General features: G+C 26.9%; 1 protein-coding gene across 2 annotated transcripts in view; it reads right to left on the reverse strand.

Moving 5' to 3' along the window:
• The window catches only part of LOC107457525 (rho-related GTP-binding protein RhoE-like), a 251988-nt gene that overhangs the window by 12068 nt on the left and 222708 nt on the right, over positions 1 to 17212 (reverse strand). For both annotated transcript variants that reach the window (XR_015435433.1, XM_087167651.1), the window contains exons 3-5: positions 7658 to 7745; positions 3070 to 3179; positions 58 to 192 (exon numbers count right to left, since the gene is read on the reverse strand). Coding sequence is in view for 1 of the 2 variants with exons in the window: in XM_087167651.1 (XP_087023777.1) it covers positions 58 to 192; positions 3070 to 3179; positions 7658 to 7745 (333 nt within the window). In the remaining variant the exon portion in view is untranslated. The remainder of the gene's footprint in view (positions 1 to 57; positions 193 to 3069; positions 3180 to 7657; positions 7746 to 17212) is intronic.

Raw genomic sequence — 17212 nt, forward strand, 5'->3', positions numbered from 1 at the left:
TCTAGATCTCCTTTTGATCCATTCCAAAAACATAAACAAACTTAAACCATTTATTACCTGCTCTGCTGTAACAGGCACTTTTTTCTGTTTAGCCAAGGCGCACATGGTTTCTGCGTCGTTTCGAAGGTCACTTTTGCAGCCACAGAGAATTATGGGAATGTTTTGGCTGTGTTGTTGAATTTCAGGATACCACTACAAACATAACAAAGTATAATGCTATTAGATCTAAAATTTAGTTATTTAATGAATTTATCTGCCTTATTTATTAATTTTGAAATTTTTTAAATGCACACACACTATGCAGTCAGGGTGTTCTGTAATCACCCTCTTACATATATTATAAGAAATCTTATCAGAAAGGAAGTAAAAGAAATCACATCAAATAAGAGTAACAAATTACTATTTAAGCTAAATTAAAAGAATAGAAATGTATAGAAAGCTAAAAAAAAAAAATCACATAGTAGCAAATTATTCCTGTTGAATAATCAAAAATAGTTCACGTGGTTCACTGGATTTATTTATTTTTTAGTTAATATAGCCATTTAAAAAAGTTCGAAAAAAGTTCGAAGTTCGTTTAGTTAATATAGCCATTTAAAATTTCAAAAGTTAAAAGTTCTTTTGTATTTGCTAAGTTCTAAAAAAATAAATAAAATCTAAGAAATTTGTCAAGGTATGGATAATATTTTAATGGTTTAATTTCATTTTTTTTAATGATAAGATCAAATTATGCTCTTTAGTACTTCTTTTCAATTGAAGCTTATCAATTTGCCTGAATGTTACAGTTGACTTACAGAACGACTTACAGCTATTTTCTCCTCTCTTATTCTTCCTTTTTGTTACCATAATACTAGTTAAAAATGTAGATTGTTTTAAGTTAAAAATTAGCTTTGTTTTTTAATTATAAAAGTGCTAAGATTTCTAATTAAATTTAAATTATGAAAATAACAAATACATTTTGACAAAAAATTTAATGTTTTCTTAAAGCTTAATGTTTGATAGCAGTACGAGGAAGATTTCTTCCAACTTTAATTTGTTGACTTTTAGTATTTCATTTCATATTAAGTTTTTTAAAAGAAATATAAGTAGATATCAATATTTGTATGACTAAAATTCAATAATTTGCAACGAAAGAACATTTAAAATTTAGATCTATTGTGATCATTCCCCTCGGTTACCTACTTTTGATTAAACTTTATTTCGTTATATAATTTAACTTAAAGCATTTTTTGTTAAAAAATATTTGCGTAAATTTCAATAGAGTGTGAGCTTTGCAACACATTTTTAACATTAATTTGAAATATAAAATATTAAATTAAAAACTTTCCATTTTTTATCCCTTAATAGTAATAGAGGGAAACTTTTTATTTTATTTTTTAAAATTATAAAAATAATAATATAGAAAAATAATTGATAACCACATCTTGGTAACAAAAACGTAGGTTACAAAAATTGTGATGTTTACCATTTGATATAACTTGTTTTCTTAATTGAACATTTTTGAGCATTTGTAACAGGCTGGAATATATTGTAGATTAAATTTCAATGTTTTATTTTTTATTTTATGTTCTAAATCGGAAAGAGCACTGATGTTTAAGCTTTATGTGCAAGAAACATTCAAATTGCAGCTGAAATTTTTATAAATGAAATTTTAATATTTAATTATTTTGTTGTTAATTATCAACTTAAAAGGAGTTTTTTTTTTCATTTGTTCTCAGAAATTTCAATTTGTTCGAAAAATATTACAGTTAAGTGTTTTTTTTTCGGGATTTTGCTTTAACTTTTTTTGCCTTAAATTAAGATTACTTTGTCAAAAAATTAATCTCTCTGGAAATTTTATAAAGTCATGCTTTACTTGATGTCAAACGCGACAACAAAAGAAAGGAATTTATAAAAGTAAAAAATTAAAGGAAAAAACTAGATGTTGCTAGATATAAATCATATTTATATCGAAATTTTTAAGAATATAAAATTTCAAGAAAGATAAAAATTGTTTTCAATTTCAACTATTATAGAATAATAGGTTATCATTACGGATTGTTACCAAGTAAAATTACTTCCAATTTATTACTAATTATTGTGTTACACATTCGATTATTTCAAAGTTTAGGTTATTTTTCAAGTACAGTTGATTAGTTTTTCAAGTCCAGGCAACCATCCCTTTTGTTAAAAATTACATATTGACAAAATATTCTTATACAAAATTATAATAATTATATATTTTATGAATAAAATTATCTCTTTTTTTGTGATATATCGGTTTTGAAGAATAAAAATCAAACCATAGGCCGCCAGAGTGGTTTCTAATCAGAGAAAACATGTCTCCTAGTAATATAAATGTACATTTCGATAGATTTTGACTTCGTTTATTGTGTAAGCTAAAACCATCAATTACCTCAAAACGTTATTTGTATTAAACTGTAGATACTATATTAAACTGGCGAAGCGGAACGAAAATTCTTAGAAACATTATCATTTCTTCCAGCATCTCTGATTATTTTTTTCTTTTAGCGCAATTTACTGGTTTTTTGTGATAAATCTAAAAGAAAACCCTAAAAATAATTATTATTTAATGGTGTTATGAAAATTCGTAGAAAGTAAGACAGTAACAAGGAAAAAAAATACTAAAAAATTTTTAAAATTATGTTTTTAAAGCTTATTAAAAGATCGAAAATTATTTCACTTTAATTTAAACTGAAGCAAAAAAAAAATGTTAAGGGTATCACTTTCACAAAAAAAGAAGAAAAAAAACTTTTCTTCTTGAATATTTTCTCTACAGTAAAGTACAGCAAAAAAACTTGAAATCTTGAAATTATTAACAATTAATGCTAAAAAGATATTTAAATCGCAAAACTATAAATCAAGAGACTGCAAAAGAGTTGGGTTCTTTTATGCTGTGAATGAAAAAAAAGTGGAATTCAATTACTGCAGTCGTGGCCACATAATTTAAATTTTTGTTTAAGAAACTATTAATTTGTTTTTCCGATCAGATAAGTGCAGGAAAAAAAATGTCATAGATAAAAAAATATATAATAGAGTATTTATAAAAAATCACATTCAACAAGGTCATACCTTATTAATTATGCTATCCAGAGTTTCTGGACTTGCTATAGTGAAACAAAGCAGGAAGACACTTGCATCTTTATAAGACAGAGGTCTTACAGTATCGTAAGTGGATGTTCCTAAAATAAATGAAATTTAATTAGCATAAAAGAAAAAATCAGTGACGCGTATGACTTTGTAGCTCAGGAAATAGAGCACTCGCTTCTCAATGAGAACACCCAGATTCGAACCCTATCGATATCTGGTCGATATCAATACCTTACTCAGCTTGCAACGACCACAGCGCTGACAAAAGATATCCTCATTGGCAGACGGATCATGAGTTGGAGTCCCCTTGACCCGGCTAAATGTAGGAAGTTTTCGTGGTTTTCTTCTGCACGTAAAGCAATTACTGGTTAGTTCCATAAAAAAAATCTCCCACGAAAAGCAAATTCCTCCGTATGCTTGATCTAGGAATTCATTTGTGTTCCTGATTGAGCTGAAAAATAGAAGGCTATGGAGTTGAACATAAGTGAAAAGAAAATTGAGCTGGCTGTTAACGAAAAATAAAAATTTAGAAATTAGTGGTGTGGAGTTGCGGTGGCTCAAGGGATAGAGTTCTCAGCTATTAATGAGGTGATCCAGGTTTGAATCTCAGCGATGGTTGGGCAGATTTAAATTCTGACACCGACTCGCAGTAATCCCAGTGCTGAAGTCAAATATTCTCAGTGGTAGGCGAATCATGGATTGAAATTCTCCTGCTGTCAAGGTAACTTTTAGGTTTTTGAAGACAAGTTAAGAAGTTTTTTCGTGGTTTTCTTCGTCATGTAACGTAAATGCGTGTTTAGCTCCATGAAAAATGTTCTCCGTGAAGGCTAGTTTATCCTAATGCTTGATCCAGAAGTTCTCTTCTTCTCTGGGTAGAGTTCAAAAAGGTTCAAAATTACAAGGAGTTGAACATTGATAGTCGAATACCCAAATCTGTGATGTGATTCAGTTGATTTGCTCCTAGTGCGTATCAGTTTCAAGTTTCACTGCATAGCGTTTAAAAATTTTTTAATTTAAGCGATTACCGATTACTTATGGAATGGAAATAGTTTATATATAGGAAAAGCTTATATTTATAGGTAACATTTATTTTGTAATAATAATTGTTGTTTATACTGTATAAATTATTTCCTCTTATGTAAGCATAAATTAAAGCAATAAAAAATGTAATTCAATTCAATGTTATAAATTAAACATTTATTATTTATTATTAACAAATTAAATATTTATGAGAATTTAGAATTTTTGGAAGTAATGTTTTTTAAGGTATTGGTACACTCAGTCAAAAAAAAATTTTAACATACATAGTAACATATCTAGAACAGTTTGAATTTCCTCCCAGAATTCAATTATAAGTACTAGATATATAGTATAGCTACAATCTTTAAGTTAACTAATTTAATAAAAAGTTTTCCTTGCACTTATGTTTTTATATGTCTGACATTGGATTTCGCAATATTACCTTTAATAAATTGTTAGCGAATTATAATATATGAAACGGATTACATTACAAAACTTTTTAAAATGAACTATGAAGAAATTTTATATTCATTGATTTCTAAATAGAAATATTTGCCACAAAATATCGCAATGAAAGAAATATTTTGAACTGTGAAATAATTTGTCTATGACTTATAATATACTCAAAAATTTATAATTAACTCAAATAAATTAATAATGTAATATTTATTAAAAATAATACTTTAAGAAAATAAAGATAGTAATGACAACAAATGAATAGCTTTTGGAAATTAAAAAAAAATATACATACAAGAAATGATCTCCTTAAATTTCCGTAATTAATGCAAAAACCCGATTCAGATCTCCGTAAAAATCTACTTATGCAGAAGTGCACTCTACTTTCATCACCGTCCAATATTTAATTTAGATAATTCAATTATTATTCTCAAATATTTTGATACAGAATTCATAATTCTTAGTTCCGAATTTACCTTATGTATTGTTTAAATAATTGAATAAACAAAACTTTTACGGAATTGATTACGCAAACAAAACAATATCTAATTGTTAGTAAGAAAAAATGCATTAAATCGCACGTTTTCTGGTTTTTCTATTTATACTCCAGTAATTTTTTATTTAACATTTTTTTTTAATTTCCAACTTTAGTTGCACAGAAGAAAATTCCAACATATTCCTGTAATGCGGAGCATAATAATTGAGTGTTGCTATCGAAATTTCAGTTGTTTCCTATTGTTTGATTCCTAAAATATTCGAAAGTAAATATGTTGGTGTTTGAATTGAGACACCCCTGGATGCTTATCTAAAATATTTGATAACCAATCCCTGATATATGCGCATATAATTTGGATCGTTAATAATTTTATTTAATGCATATGTAAATATTTGATTTGTCCTTCAGATAAAACATTTCTTGAAAAATGTTTATCTTTCTTTTCAAAAATAGAAAGAGGAAAAATATTTGCGCCGATAAGAGAGCTGTTAGATGCCGAAGAATAAAGGATTAACGAAAGTTTAAAGTTCAAAAATGATTTTGTAAAGCTGTGGGATCTATAGGCACGCATTTTAAAGTACTTGATTTTAAAGTACATTTTAAAGTACTTGATATTTTAAAGTATTGATTTCCTAATTACAATAAATGTAATTCATCTTAAATTACTATATTCCGCATGTCTATACCAGCTGGTTAATGTAAAAAGGAAGTCGTATAAAGAATTTATTTAAGCAGTAACAAATCGTTAAAATGTCTAAAAATAGAAGGATTTTGCAAGTGTTGCGTATTTTTTTTCAATCTGAGCATCACAGTTCATGCATGAAAATTTAACAACATATCGCAATTGCACTAAAGGTTAGAAGATAAGGAAAGCACTCATCATGGTAAACTGCACAGTTAGTTGTAATAAATATGATGCATCTGAAGTTAAAAAAAATATTAAAAGAATTTAACTACAAGTGAAAAGAGCTTTAGAGGATTTTTTAAATGGGAGCTAAACAAAGCTATTCCTTAAAAACGTTGATTTTAATAGTAATTGACGTCAAAATGGTCTATAATAGTGGAATTATAAAAATAATTTTTAAATATTAAACGATCAAACTATCGGGACAGAAAGAAGGAATTCTTTAAAAAAAATGTAATTATTGGCTACTGTACTACAAAATTTTTCCTTCTCTCAGTTTCCTTAAATATTAAATTAATTAACTCTAGGACTTAAATTAATGAACGTTGTAAAGCTTTTATTCATTGTCTACAAAATATTTCCTTCACACTGTTTCTTAAAGTATTAAATCAACTGACTACAGGACTTGAATGAATGAATTTTTTAAAGCTTTTATTTATTGGCTACAAAATATTTCCTTCACACTGTTTCTTAAAGTATTAAATCAACTGACTACAGGACTTGAATGAATGAATTTTTTAAAGCTTTTATTTATTGGCTACAAAATATTTCCTTCGCACTGCTTCTTAAAATATTAAATCAACTGAATATAGGATCTGGAAGAAAGAGTTTTGTAAAGCTTTTATTTATTAACCGGTAAAATACAATATGTTTCCATCACTGAGAGAGAAAGTATAGTCAAAACTACCAGATAATATTTGAAATTTACCTTGTTTTTCTCGTTGTAGGAACACCAAAAAATTCGGTAATTTTTATTGAAATGCTTCAGTAATGATTTTGGAAAAATAAACAATAAGATAGAGTTTGACGTTATGGTATAAAATTTGGTAAAAGTGGTAAAATTTGATAATTTTATCTAATACTTTAAAGAAAGGCATAAAAAACGTTTATTGGTAACATATAATTTTGAGCTTAGTATTTTTCATTAAATGTGAGGTAATAGTTTAATTTTGAAAACTAGAATTTGGGATAAACCATTAATATATGAATGGAAAATTACCAAATGAGTGATTTCAATGCTGTATATTTTGGTTTTATTATCCAGAATTATGGTTTTTTTATGAAAAATATTAATATTAGACTGTGGAGTAATTTTACCACAATTATTTCTCCATTAAATCAAATGGCTACAAGAACTGGATGAAGGTATTTTTTAAACATTTTACATTATAAATTTTAGATTGCAAAATATTTCCGTCTTTCTCTAACTATATATTACCTTTACTTATAATGAAATTACTTATCATAAAGTTTATAAAATTTAATTATAATAAAATTACTTTTCGTTAGTCAACATTTTGTGTTGAAAAATTTATGTTCGTATAACGAACCTTTCAACAAAAGAATTCTAGAGTTCTATGTTCTACTTATTTATGTGACTAACCGTTTCTATTTCCAAATTTTAAATATTTTGTTTTTGAAGAGGAATAGTTCAAAAATATGACAAAGTTTTAATTTTTACATCAATGACACACATCTCAGAATAGATACACAAACTTAACAATATGTCATAACTGTGTTTGTGAATTATTATTTTAAAGTGATCATTACTTCTTTTAAAATTAATAATTTCGCATAACAACTTTAAAATCATACTAAAATAAACAATAATAAATACCTAGTTTCAAGAACACAAAGATCAGTAATTTTTCCGAAGTAAAAAAAAAAAAAGATTTAAAAGTAGTTTTAAATACCTGAAGTGTCCCAAAGGGTGAAGTGAATTCTGTAGTCTACAACACAGTATGTTGCCGTATATCTCTCAAAGCCCGTTGGAGTGTAAACCTAAAATAAATAAAATAAACTGTGTTAAATCTTAACAATTGACTTTGTTTCCGAATTAAAAACAAAACATTTATTACTCTATTTTCAAAAATCTTTAAGTTGACAAATGAAGCATATTATGTTATTAACACACTACGAATTGTTTTATCATGTTTGAGTACTGAACCATAAATAGTAGTTTAGAGCTGTTTAAGTATTGAACCTTAGAATATTGCACCTTAGAACATTTTAAATTTTTATTTAATTTTTTATTATAACAGAAAGCAGAAATTTTTGAAAAAAAACTAATTATTTTTTGTGGAAAATACATTATGCATTTGTTCATTAATTTAATAGTTTTATTTTGGTAACAAACTCTGTCATGCTCTCCAGAAAATCTTTCTAATGGAAGTAAAACATTGATCCACAGTAGCACATATTCGAGTTAACGTGATCTGTTGCATAAACATTGGATCGGTCCAAGGTACAATACAGAGACTAGTTCAGGATACAACAAGCATACACTTTTTTTTTTAAATTTTTTGCGCCAATCAAAAATACTATTTTTTTAAAAAAACAAAAATGTTATTTTATATAAAGAGAAGGACATTTTGGTTATTCTCTCTTTATCTTCAAGTCTAATTCTGTTTTGCCATTAATTGTTTATAGGGTTTTATTTTTAAAACATACTAATTAAAAAACAACCATCTAGCATCTATAAAGCAAGAAAAGTCATCACGCACACTCTTTGAAAACCTGAAATAATCACCAAGACTGCAGATATTACCTGTCGTTACAGATATCAACTACATATACTTATCACTGACGACCTGATGGCTGAGTGGTTAGCGTGCCTGACTGCGGAGCTGCCGCTGGTCGCGGGTTCGAATCCTGCTCAGGGCATGGATATTTCTTTCTCTCTGTGTGTGTGATTGTGACCCGCCCTATAAACGGGTTTGTGCTTGTGTGACGTGGGTGACGCTGCTCCACCGCCGTGGCTTCGCCACAGGTGCCCACTGGGTAACGAGAAGGAGTAGCAGTTCTGGCATTTCTGTGGCAAATGGGACAACCTCCAAGTGTCCGCCATTGAAAAAAAATATTTATCACTTACTGCAAAAATTATCCACTAATCCAAAACAGGGAGAGTAGTACACTACTCTCCCTGTTGTTAAGTGAAATAACAAATTTAAAAAAGACTAATATTTACCCGTTAAAATGTACTGGCAATACAAGAAATATATTTTTTTTACTATAAATTCATAGTTCATCTTACGAATTTATGGAGGAAAATGCTGCATAAAACTCTGAAGAAAATGTGTACAACAGGATTTTAAATTGTAAAGGAAGCCAAAGTTATTACCTGATTAAAAACTTCATACTCTTCAAAATTATACAAAAATGAAATGACAGTCGACAGTTTCAAGCGCATCAAAAATAGTCGCTCATTTTCAAGACGCCTATTTTTTGTTTATCCATAGGAGCCCATTCGTTAAATTCACGTCTGTCAAGTCTTGAATATGGGAACCTAATTTTGATGCGCTTGAAAAACGTATATTGTCATTTCATTTTTGCATATTTTTGAAGCGCATGAAGTTTTCAACCAGGTAATATACAGGGTTAATTCATAACTCCTTCCGCTTGTAAACGCCATTTTTCTTTACTACAACTGGCTTCAGTGGTACATATTACTGCCATCTACCGGCAACTGCGTAAATTAAAACTTCAATACTTTCGGAATAATATCATACGTTTTTTTTGTTGCCATATTCGTCTTCGTTTTTTTACTATAACGCTTCGAAACCCCAGAGGGAATTATGAATAACCCTGTATTATCGCTTCCATTTCTTGCTATTATTTATTTAATCAAACCCATTTCAGGTGTTATGAAACTCCTATAATGTTCTTTTACACTGCTTAGTGTAAAGTAGCTGCAACCATATTTGTTATTCAGTCACACTGAAATTTGCAATTACTGTAAGAATTGATGCACAAAGACGTCGTTAAAATTATTTTTACGATACAAAGTTACGTAGGAATCATTAATTTAGGATGCAAATATACCCTGTAAAAATTGATGTAGAGTAGTTGCCACCAGTTTTGGTGCTGAGGTGAATTAAAACTTTTTACACTACTTATAGTCACATTTTTTATTTACTTTTCACTGTTATAGAGTTTTTTATTTACTTATTCATTTTTGCTGTGTTTACTTATTTTTTATGAGCATTAGAATCAATGCATTAGCTTCATTGCAAAAACATTTAGATTAAAAAGCAAGCACACTTCTAGAAATATATTTACACTAATTTATTCAAAAAAATTGTTACTTTGTCAATTTTAAATAATTTTCTTGCACGATAACTACAGTTCGGTGCTTAAAAATGTATTTTCAATGGTTTTATATTTTAGTTTCCAATACATTTTTTAATACCGAACTATTGTTATCGTGCAATAAGTTTTATACAATTAGAAGAATTACATTTGTTTGAAAGAATTAGTGTGATTATTTTACTAAAATTGCGCTGGTTTTTTAAATGTAATGCCTTTACAATTGAGCTTTTAAATCGATTTTAATTCGCCTGAAAATATGTGTTATTAATAAACAGGCACGCAAGAAATGAATAAATAAATAATTAAAACTATAACAATGAGAAAGTAAATAAAATTGTGACTGCATACACTCCAAAACTTTTAGTTTATCTCAACACCAAAAATTTTGACAACTATTGACCAAGAAATTTTTCAATGTACATAAATTCTTAAAGTAAAATTGGTTTGTTAATCATGTTGTTACACACAGCACAGTGAGAATATTTAGGTGTTTTTGAATTAGGCTTAACAAAACAGAAGCTAAATGTTCTAAAAGTATTTAATATAATTTACAGATTTACTTAAATATTCATATGAGAACATAATAAATAAACAATTAATAATAATTTATTAACAATTAATAATAATTAATAAACAATTAATAATAATTAATAAACAATTAATAATAATTAATAAACAAGTAATAATAATTAATAAACAATTAATAATAATTAATAAACAATTAATAACAGTTAATAAACAATTAAGAAACATGCATGCTTTTATAACAGTTAACCTATGTTACTGTGAAATGCTCAGCAGTGTGCGAGATTTAAACAAACAATTTAACTAAATTCGTATCTATGAACGTTCTATTCGGAATTAGCTTGAAATAATGTATTAATTAGCGCAATTTTTTAAGTTTTTCAACACCAAATTCAGATAGGCACTGTACCACATTTTTTTCTGAGTAGAACAAAAATAAATAAATCATACTTTCTGAAATTGTACTTTTCAGATATAGTTTACTATAATTGTCAATTTGAAAGTTAAAAATCAAAAATGAGATGCAAAACAAAACTATTATTAGTTTTTTAAGATAAACAATCGAAAGTTTCAAAACTGAACCTTTAAATTTTAATAAGAATGCAGACTGAACTATAAGAAACAAAAATTTTCTATAACGATGCAGTATATTTTACAATTTAATTTGAAATACGTTTCGAACGAAATATAATTAAAAATTAGTTATGAAATAGGATACTGACATCATTTATTAAAAATGAGTTAGTTACGAAATGTCAAACTAATTTATTTTATACTATGCACAATTGATACATTTTGAAAAGACATTCACAGTTTTCAGACTGTATAAAATTTGTTTATTGGAATAATTTATTATGATTTCCTGATATGAAATATGAAAAAGAAACTAAGAGAGACTTTTGTCACGTGATGAAACATTCATTTATTTCTAAAAATGTGTAGAATTTTTAAATATTTGTTACGAATAAAGATAATTTAAATTAGTTTCTTGCAATAGCTGGACAGAAAAGTTCTCAAACATGTTCATTCTGAACTAATTTATTTCTCATTGTTCAGAAATAGTTCACTAAAATTTACATTTAATATTTTTCATTTTCTTTCTTAACTTATGAGTAAAGTTTTTCTACAGCGTAAACTATTTTTTTTGTATTCTAATTGCAAAAATATTCAAAATTGAAGCAGTATTCTTGAAGCATGAGATGCACTGCTTATAACTTATTGTTATAAAAACAGTATTTTTTAATTCGGAAAAATAAGGTCAAAATAATATTAATGTTATTCTCAACAGCATCAAATTATTTTTTTTTATTATATTCCACAATTTTTAACATTTTTAAAATGGTAAAGGAAAAACTATAATGTGTTGTTTTCTCAAATTCTCAAGACATGTTTTTAATAAATAAATATTTGTCTTTAATTTAATATAATTTTTATATTAGTAATTTTTTTTTTAAATATAATGTCGAAATTTTATAATATGGGCTTTTACAAGCACATAGTACTGCCTTTAAAATTTAAGCAATTTATAATAAGCTTAACTATATCAAGCTTATTTTTAAATTAGAATTATTATATTAATTCTTTAATCTGTTAATTTTTTTCAATTAAAAATCCTGTAATTTTTTAGATAGTTGAAATGTTTCAGACATTTTACTTTAGTTCAAGTATCTCACTAAAAGTTTGCTTTTACAACATGTCAATGATGATAAAATAATACTACAAATGAATATGAAAATATATTTATGCCCAAATATGCCCAACACTATGCCAATTAGTTATGCCCAAATATTAAACATTTCAATCTTATTTAAATTATATAATTCATTTATTTGGGTATACACTACAGGTATTGTACCTCAATTAAAAACACTCGAGAGCAAATCAAAAAAATATATTTCTAAAATTCAGTTTCAAACTGGAAAAAAAAACCCAATTTCATGAAATTTTCTTCGATTTCAATGAATCCGGGGAAATTTTCTGATCGAATTTTCTGTCAAACTGAGGACTTCGCTTACTTAAGGATACAAATTTAAAGCATTACCCTTAATGAAACTTACAGGTCCTCCTAATTGATGTGAAAATACAACATAAAATAAAAAGAAGCATTAGTACTCAGACCAAAGAATCAAATCCGTGAAACTTGATTGATAATCAAGAACTCTAACACGTACCTGTATTATCCCTTCATACAATGTAAAAGGTTGCAAAACCAGGTCAAAAATATTGAAGAGCTAGTCGTGATGTTTTAGTGAATGAAAAAAGTAAAATTGAGATTACAACATAAATTATCAGAATGCTCTAAAATGACACAGGAGAGAGGAAGCAGTTACGTCAGATGTTTGAAAGTTCGCATTTTTTTAACAAAACAAACCTGTTTTTGAGACAAAATTATCTATCTATCTATCTATCTATCTATCTATCTATCTATCTATCTATCTATCTATCTATCTATCTATCTATCTATCTATCTATCTATCTATCTATCTATCTATCTATCTATCTATCTATCTATCTATCTATCTATCTATCTATCTATCTATCTATCTATCTATCTATCTATCTATATATATATATATATATATATATATATATATATATATATATATATATATATATATATATATATATATATATCATACAAAAAAAGATTCGTAAAATCATCATTTTCAATATGGTTTTTCCTTATTAAACATTTTGAGGGGTAAGGATTGCTGAATTGTGAAATGCGAAGCAATTATTTCTGAGAATGTATGATTTTAGTTAAATAAAAAAAATTACAAATCTCACCAAAGTTCTTAGAATTTTATTGGAAAATATTCTTTTATAAGATAAAAATAGTTTCTATTGAATAGTTAGCCACACTCTTTTTTCATACCATTACTTTTTTTAAACTTTGTTTATCGTTCTTATCATTACTTAGTTTATCATTAGTATTGTTTTCTGCAATTTTTGTGATAGCGATTTTGGTTCTGATATCAAATTAAGGACTAAAAACTAAAGGCGACATTTTTTTAGTATAACGTAATCCTATTATATTACCTTATTCCGCAATATTTTGAAATAAAAATGTCTAAAAAGATCTCTAACTTATTAAGTGTTTTACAATTATTAAACATTTGAAAAGTTATGTTTGATTCTATTATAAGATTTATGTAACAATGTTTCAAGTGAACACATGCAAAAATATGAAGACAAGTTTACAAAACTTTTAAAAAAAATCAGGTAAAATTATCGTTCTGCATAGTTATTGCATTTCTAGTTATAAAATAAGGAAGAAAAAAAACTATTATTCTGACCATGAAAAACAAAATATACCGTATTTAAACAGTTCATTTGGTTTTTTGTCAGCTCATGTGATAACGGTTTACAGGAAATTCTGGCTTGGTAAAAAATATTCAGTAAAATGTACAAAACTGGAAAATAAGTTTAATCTAATAAATGGTTTTTGCACCATGAGTTAAGGTATCATAATAAAATTGCCAAATCTAACCACACCTACCAAATTTTATTGCAAAACTATATTTTATTTTTAATTTTACCAAAATCATTACCAAAGAGCTTCGGCAAAAATTATAGAGCTTTATGGTGTTCCCGTAGAGTTAGAAACACTGTAAATTTTATCATATTTTGGTAAAAAATAACGATTTTCATTACCAACAGGATTCGATTATTAATTTATTTTCAGGATATTTTTAACTGATACTATTATATTTCTAATAAAATGTAACTGCTGAATATTCACTCGATTGCAATTGTTGTCTTGATTATTACATCAGCATTTAAATTAAGTTTAAAACACGTTCAAAGTAAATAGTAATAATTTAGTTGTATTACAAACATCAAAAGATAAATTTAGGTTTTAATTTTCGCTATTTCTTCAGTGAAAAAATACTTTCGAATACATAAAATTACCATATAAAATAATTATCATTTTCCTTTCGAATAAAATATTCATCATTCTTATAATGAGAGTAAGAATTTTAATCATTAGTCATTCCTCCTTTTTTTTCTGGTAAACTTCACAAATTTAATTTCGATTAACATGCAGACAATTTATACAAGGTAAAAAAAAATTCAATCTTGTAATTTAAAGCAAAAAAAACATTTCTTACTTTGCATAATTGAATTCACTGTATGTTCGATTACTATCAGGAAGAACGAATGGTTACAAGTTTGAATCGAAAAAAATTTTATATTTTCAATGAAAGAAACGAAAGCTGAGGTATTTTCTATGATGACTGAGAAATTGAACAAGATATTAAGAAGGGAAAGGAAAAAAAATCTGAAACTTGCATCCTTTGTTCGTTGGCGAACATTAGGTTGCCTTTGTCGCCAGTTCTTTCAACCAACTTCCTGAATAAATTGCTGAATTTTTCAATCTTCGTAGGAACTTAAATAATAATGATCGCGTAGCGTTTGTTAAGTAAAGCAGCTGGGTGCCAGGCTATTACACGGAGAAAAATGCCCGATCAAAATATATTTACATATTTTTTTCGCTTTCGGAGGTTATGAATAAAAGTTCCTTGAAATAAAGAAATATACAGGCTTTGAAAATGTTTCTAAATTGGCAATGTAATAAAGTTATAGGATAACTTAATTAATTGGTGCGAGAAACTGACAAGTACATTTTATATTTATTGATTTTATTTATTGTGATTTAACTATACAAATAAAAATGTTTTTGGCTTAATTTTAGAAATGAAACGTAAATCGTTTACATTTTTATTATTCAGTGTATTAAGAAACGTAATAATTATTATTTTTCATCTAAATGCATATTTTTAGATAAATTCTTAAAACCAGTATTTGTATATTTTGGCACCTAAATCTACAAAACATACTTTCAAAAATCTTCAATAAAAATTATTTAATGAATTTTTTTTCCCATGAGCTGCACAATCTGTCTTCCCGATGAGCAGACCTAGTGCTTTCTCCAGAAGCGGTATCCACTCTTTCAGGACAACCACAATGGGTGAGATACCGTTGACCATGTTAATTTAGACGTCTAGTTTCTGCCACACTAGATGGCAGCACCGAGACTTAATTTCGATGATAAAGTGCACTAGGAATTTAATTTTGCCGGAAATGCCAAGAGCCAATAAGGCACTCCAGGGATCTTTTATACGACATAATCATACGCCATGGCCGCTGAGGATTTTCTGCATCCGGTGTCTGGGCCGGGGATCGAACCCGCAGACTTGGGCGCAGAATGCCGACGGCAAACCAACTGAGCCACCCAGCCGACATATTCGATGGTCGAATGGCATATATTAATGAAAATTTATAAACATAAGTGACTCTTTGTAAATGCCTAATTTAATTATCCAATAAATCGCTTACGTTATAGAACCAACCATCTTAATATAACTTATTGTTTACGTTATATAATATTGATGTAATATTCGTATGAAATATTCGTATAATATTTATGTAATAATCGTATACGTTATGTAATTATATGCTTACCCATCTTAATATTACATATTGTAATCGTTTACGTTATAGAACCACCCAACTTAATACAATGTATAATATATATTATGTTCCATTATATCTGGTATTAATATTCATTAAATGCTAACCTCAATTGATTAGATTGAATGAATATCAATATAAGAAATATATAAAAACATTCATGAAAATAACGTATGTTATTATGCCATTAAAAAAATTATATATACTTCCAAACACAAATGATAGGTTTTTTAGCCCACATTGAAAGCAATTTCGCAATATTATTTTAATTGTGTTGAAAAATCTCACATAAATTATTAAATAGTCTCAAAAAATTTATAAAATGTTGTAAAAGTTTTTATTTTTATATAACAGAGAAGTATATATTTGACAGTTTTACAGGACATTATCTGAGTGCATAATAGCACATCAGAGAAATATTTCTAATTTTTTGGTAATTAAGGAAAATGACTTTGGAAAAAGGGATGATATTAAAAGAAACAAATTAATATAATCCACAAATTGTAATAAAACAGTGTTTCTAATTCAAATAGTTGCTTTATGCTGAGTTGAAAAATAATTCTCCACCAAAATCACAGATGCGAGGGAGCACGTTACTGTGAGAACTTTAATGTTTGAAACCGAAGAAGAGGAGGAAACATAACAGCACGCTTAATCTATTTGTATTACAGCTCTATGATAAGAATTAAAGTAGAACAAAACAATACACTTTAAAATAATATGCTACTCATTACGTTTAATTATAAAATGTTTTTTTTTAAAAAGTAAGGAACAATTTATTACTTCTAATGATTGCAAAATGGTTGAATTATAAAACGATTTGCTCATCATAAATAGTAATTTTAACTCATTGAGAAACCCGGCTGAGAAAAAGAAAAAATGAAAACTGTGTCAAAATTAGTTAAATTTTTAAATTTTTTCAATATATTTCTTTTCATTTAAAAAAAATGTCCTTAATGGCCGGTACGTAATAAGTAGTAAGAATAATAGTAATTAATTTTAATTAAAATATGGTTTATAAAAGCAGTAGTACACTTCAATGTTTTTTACCATTTTTCATAAATTTATATTTTCGTATTTCTTAATTTAATAACACGTCCTTTTAAAATAAAGTGTTAAAAGTAAATCAGATAAAAGTTTTACTATTACCTTTAACAGCT

Source organism: Parasteatoda tepidariorum, chromosome 7 (genome assembly GCF_982258835.1).
Source record: "Parasteatoda tepidariorum strain Cologne lab strain chromosome 7, Ptep-v5.0, whole genome shotgun sequence".
Lineage (NCBI taxonomy): Eukaryota > Metazoa > Arthropoda > Arachnida > Araneae > Theridiidae > Parasteatoda > Parasteatoda tepidariorum.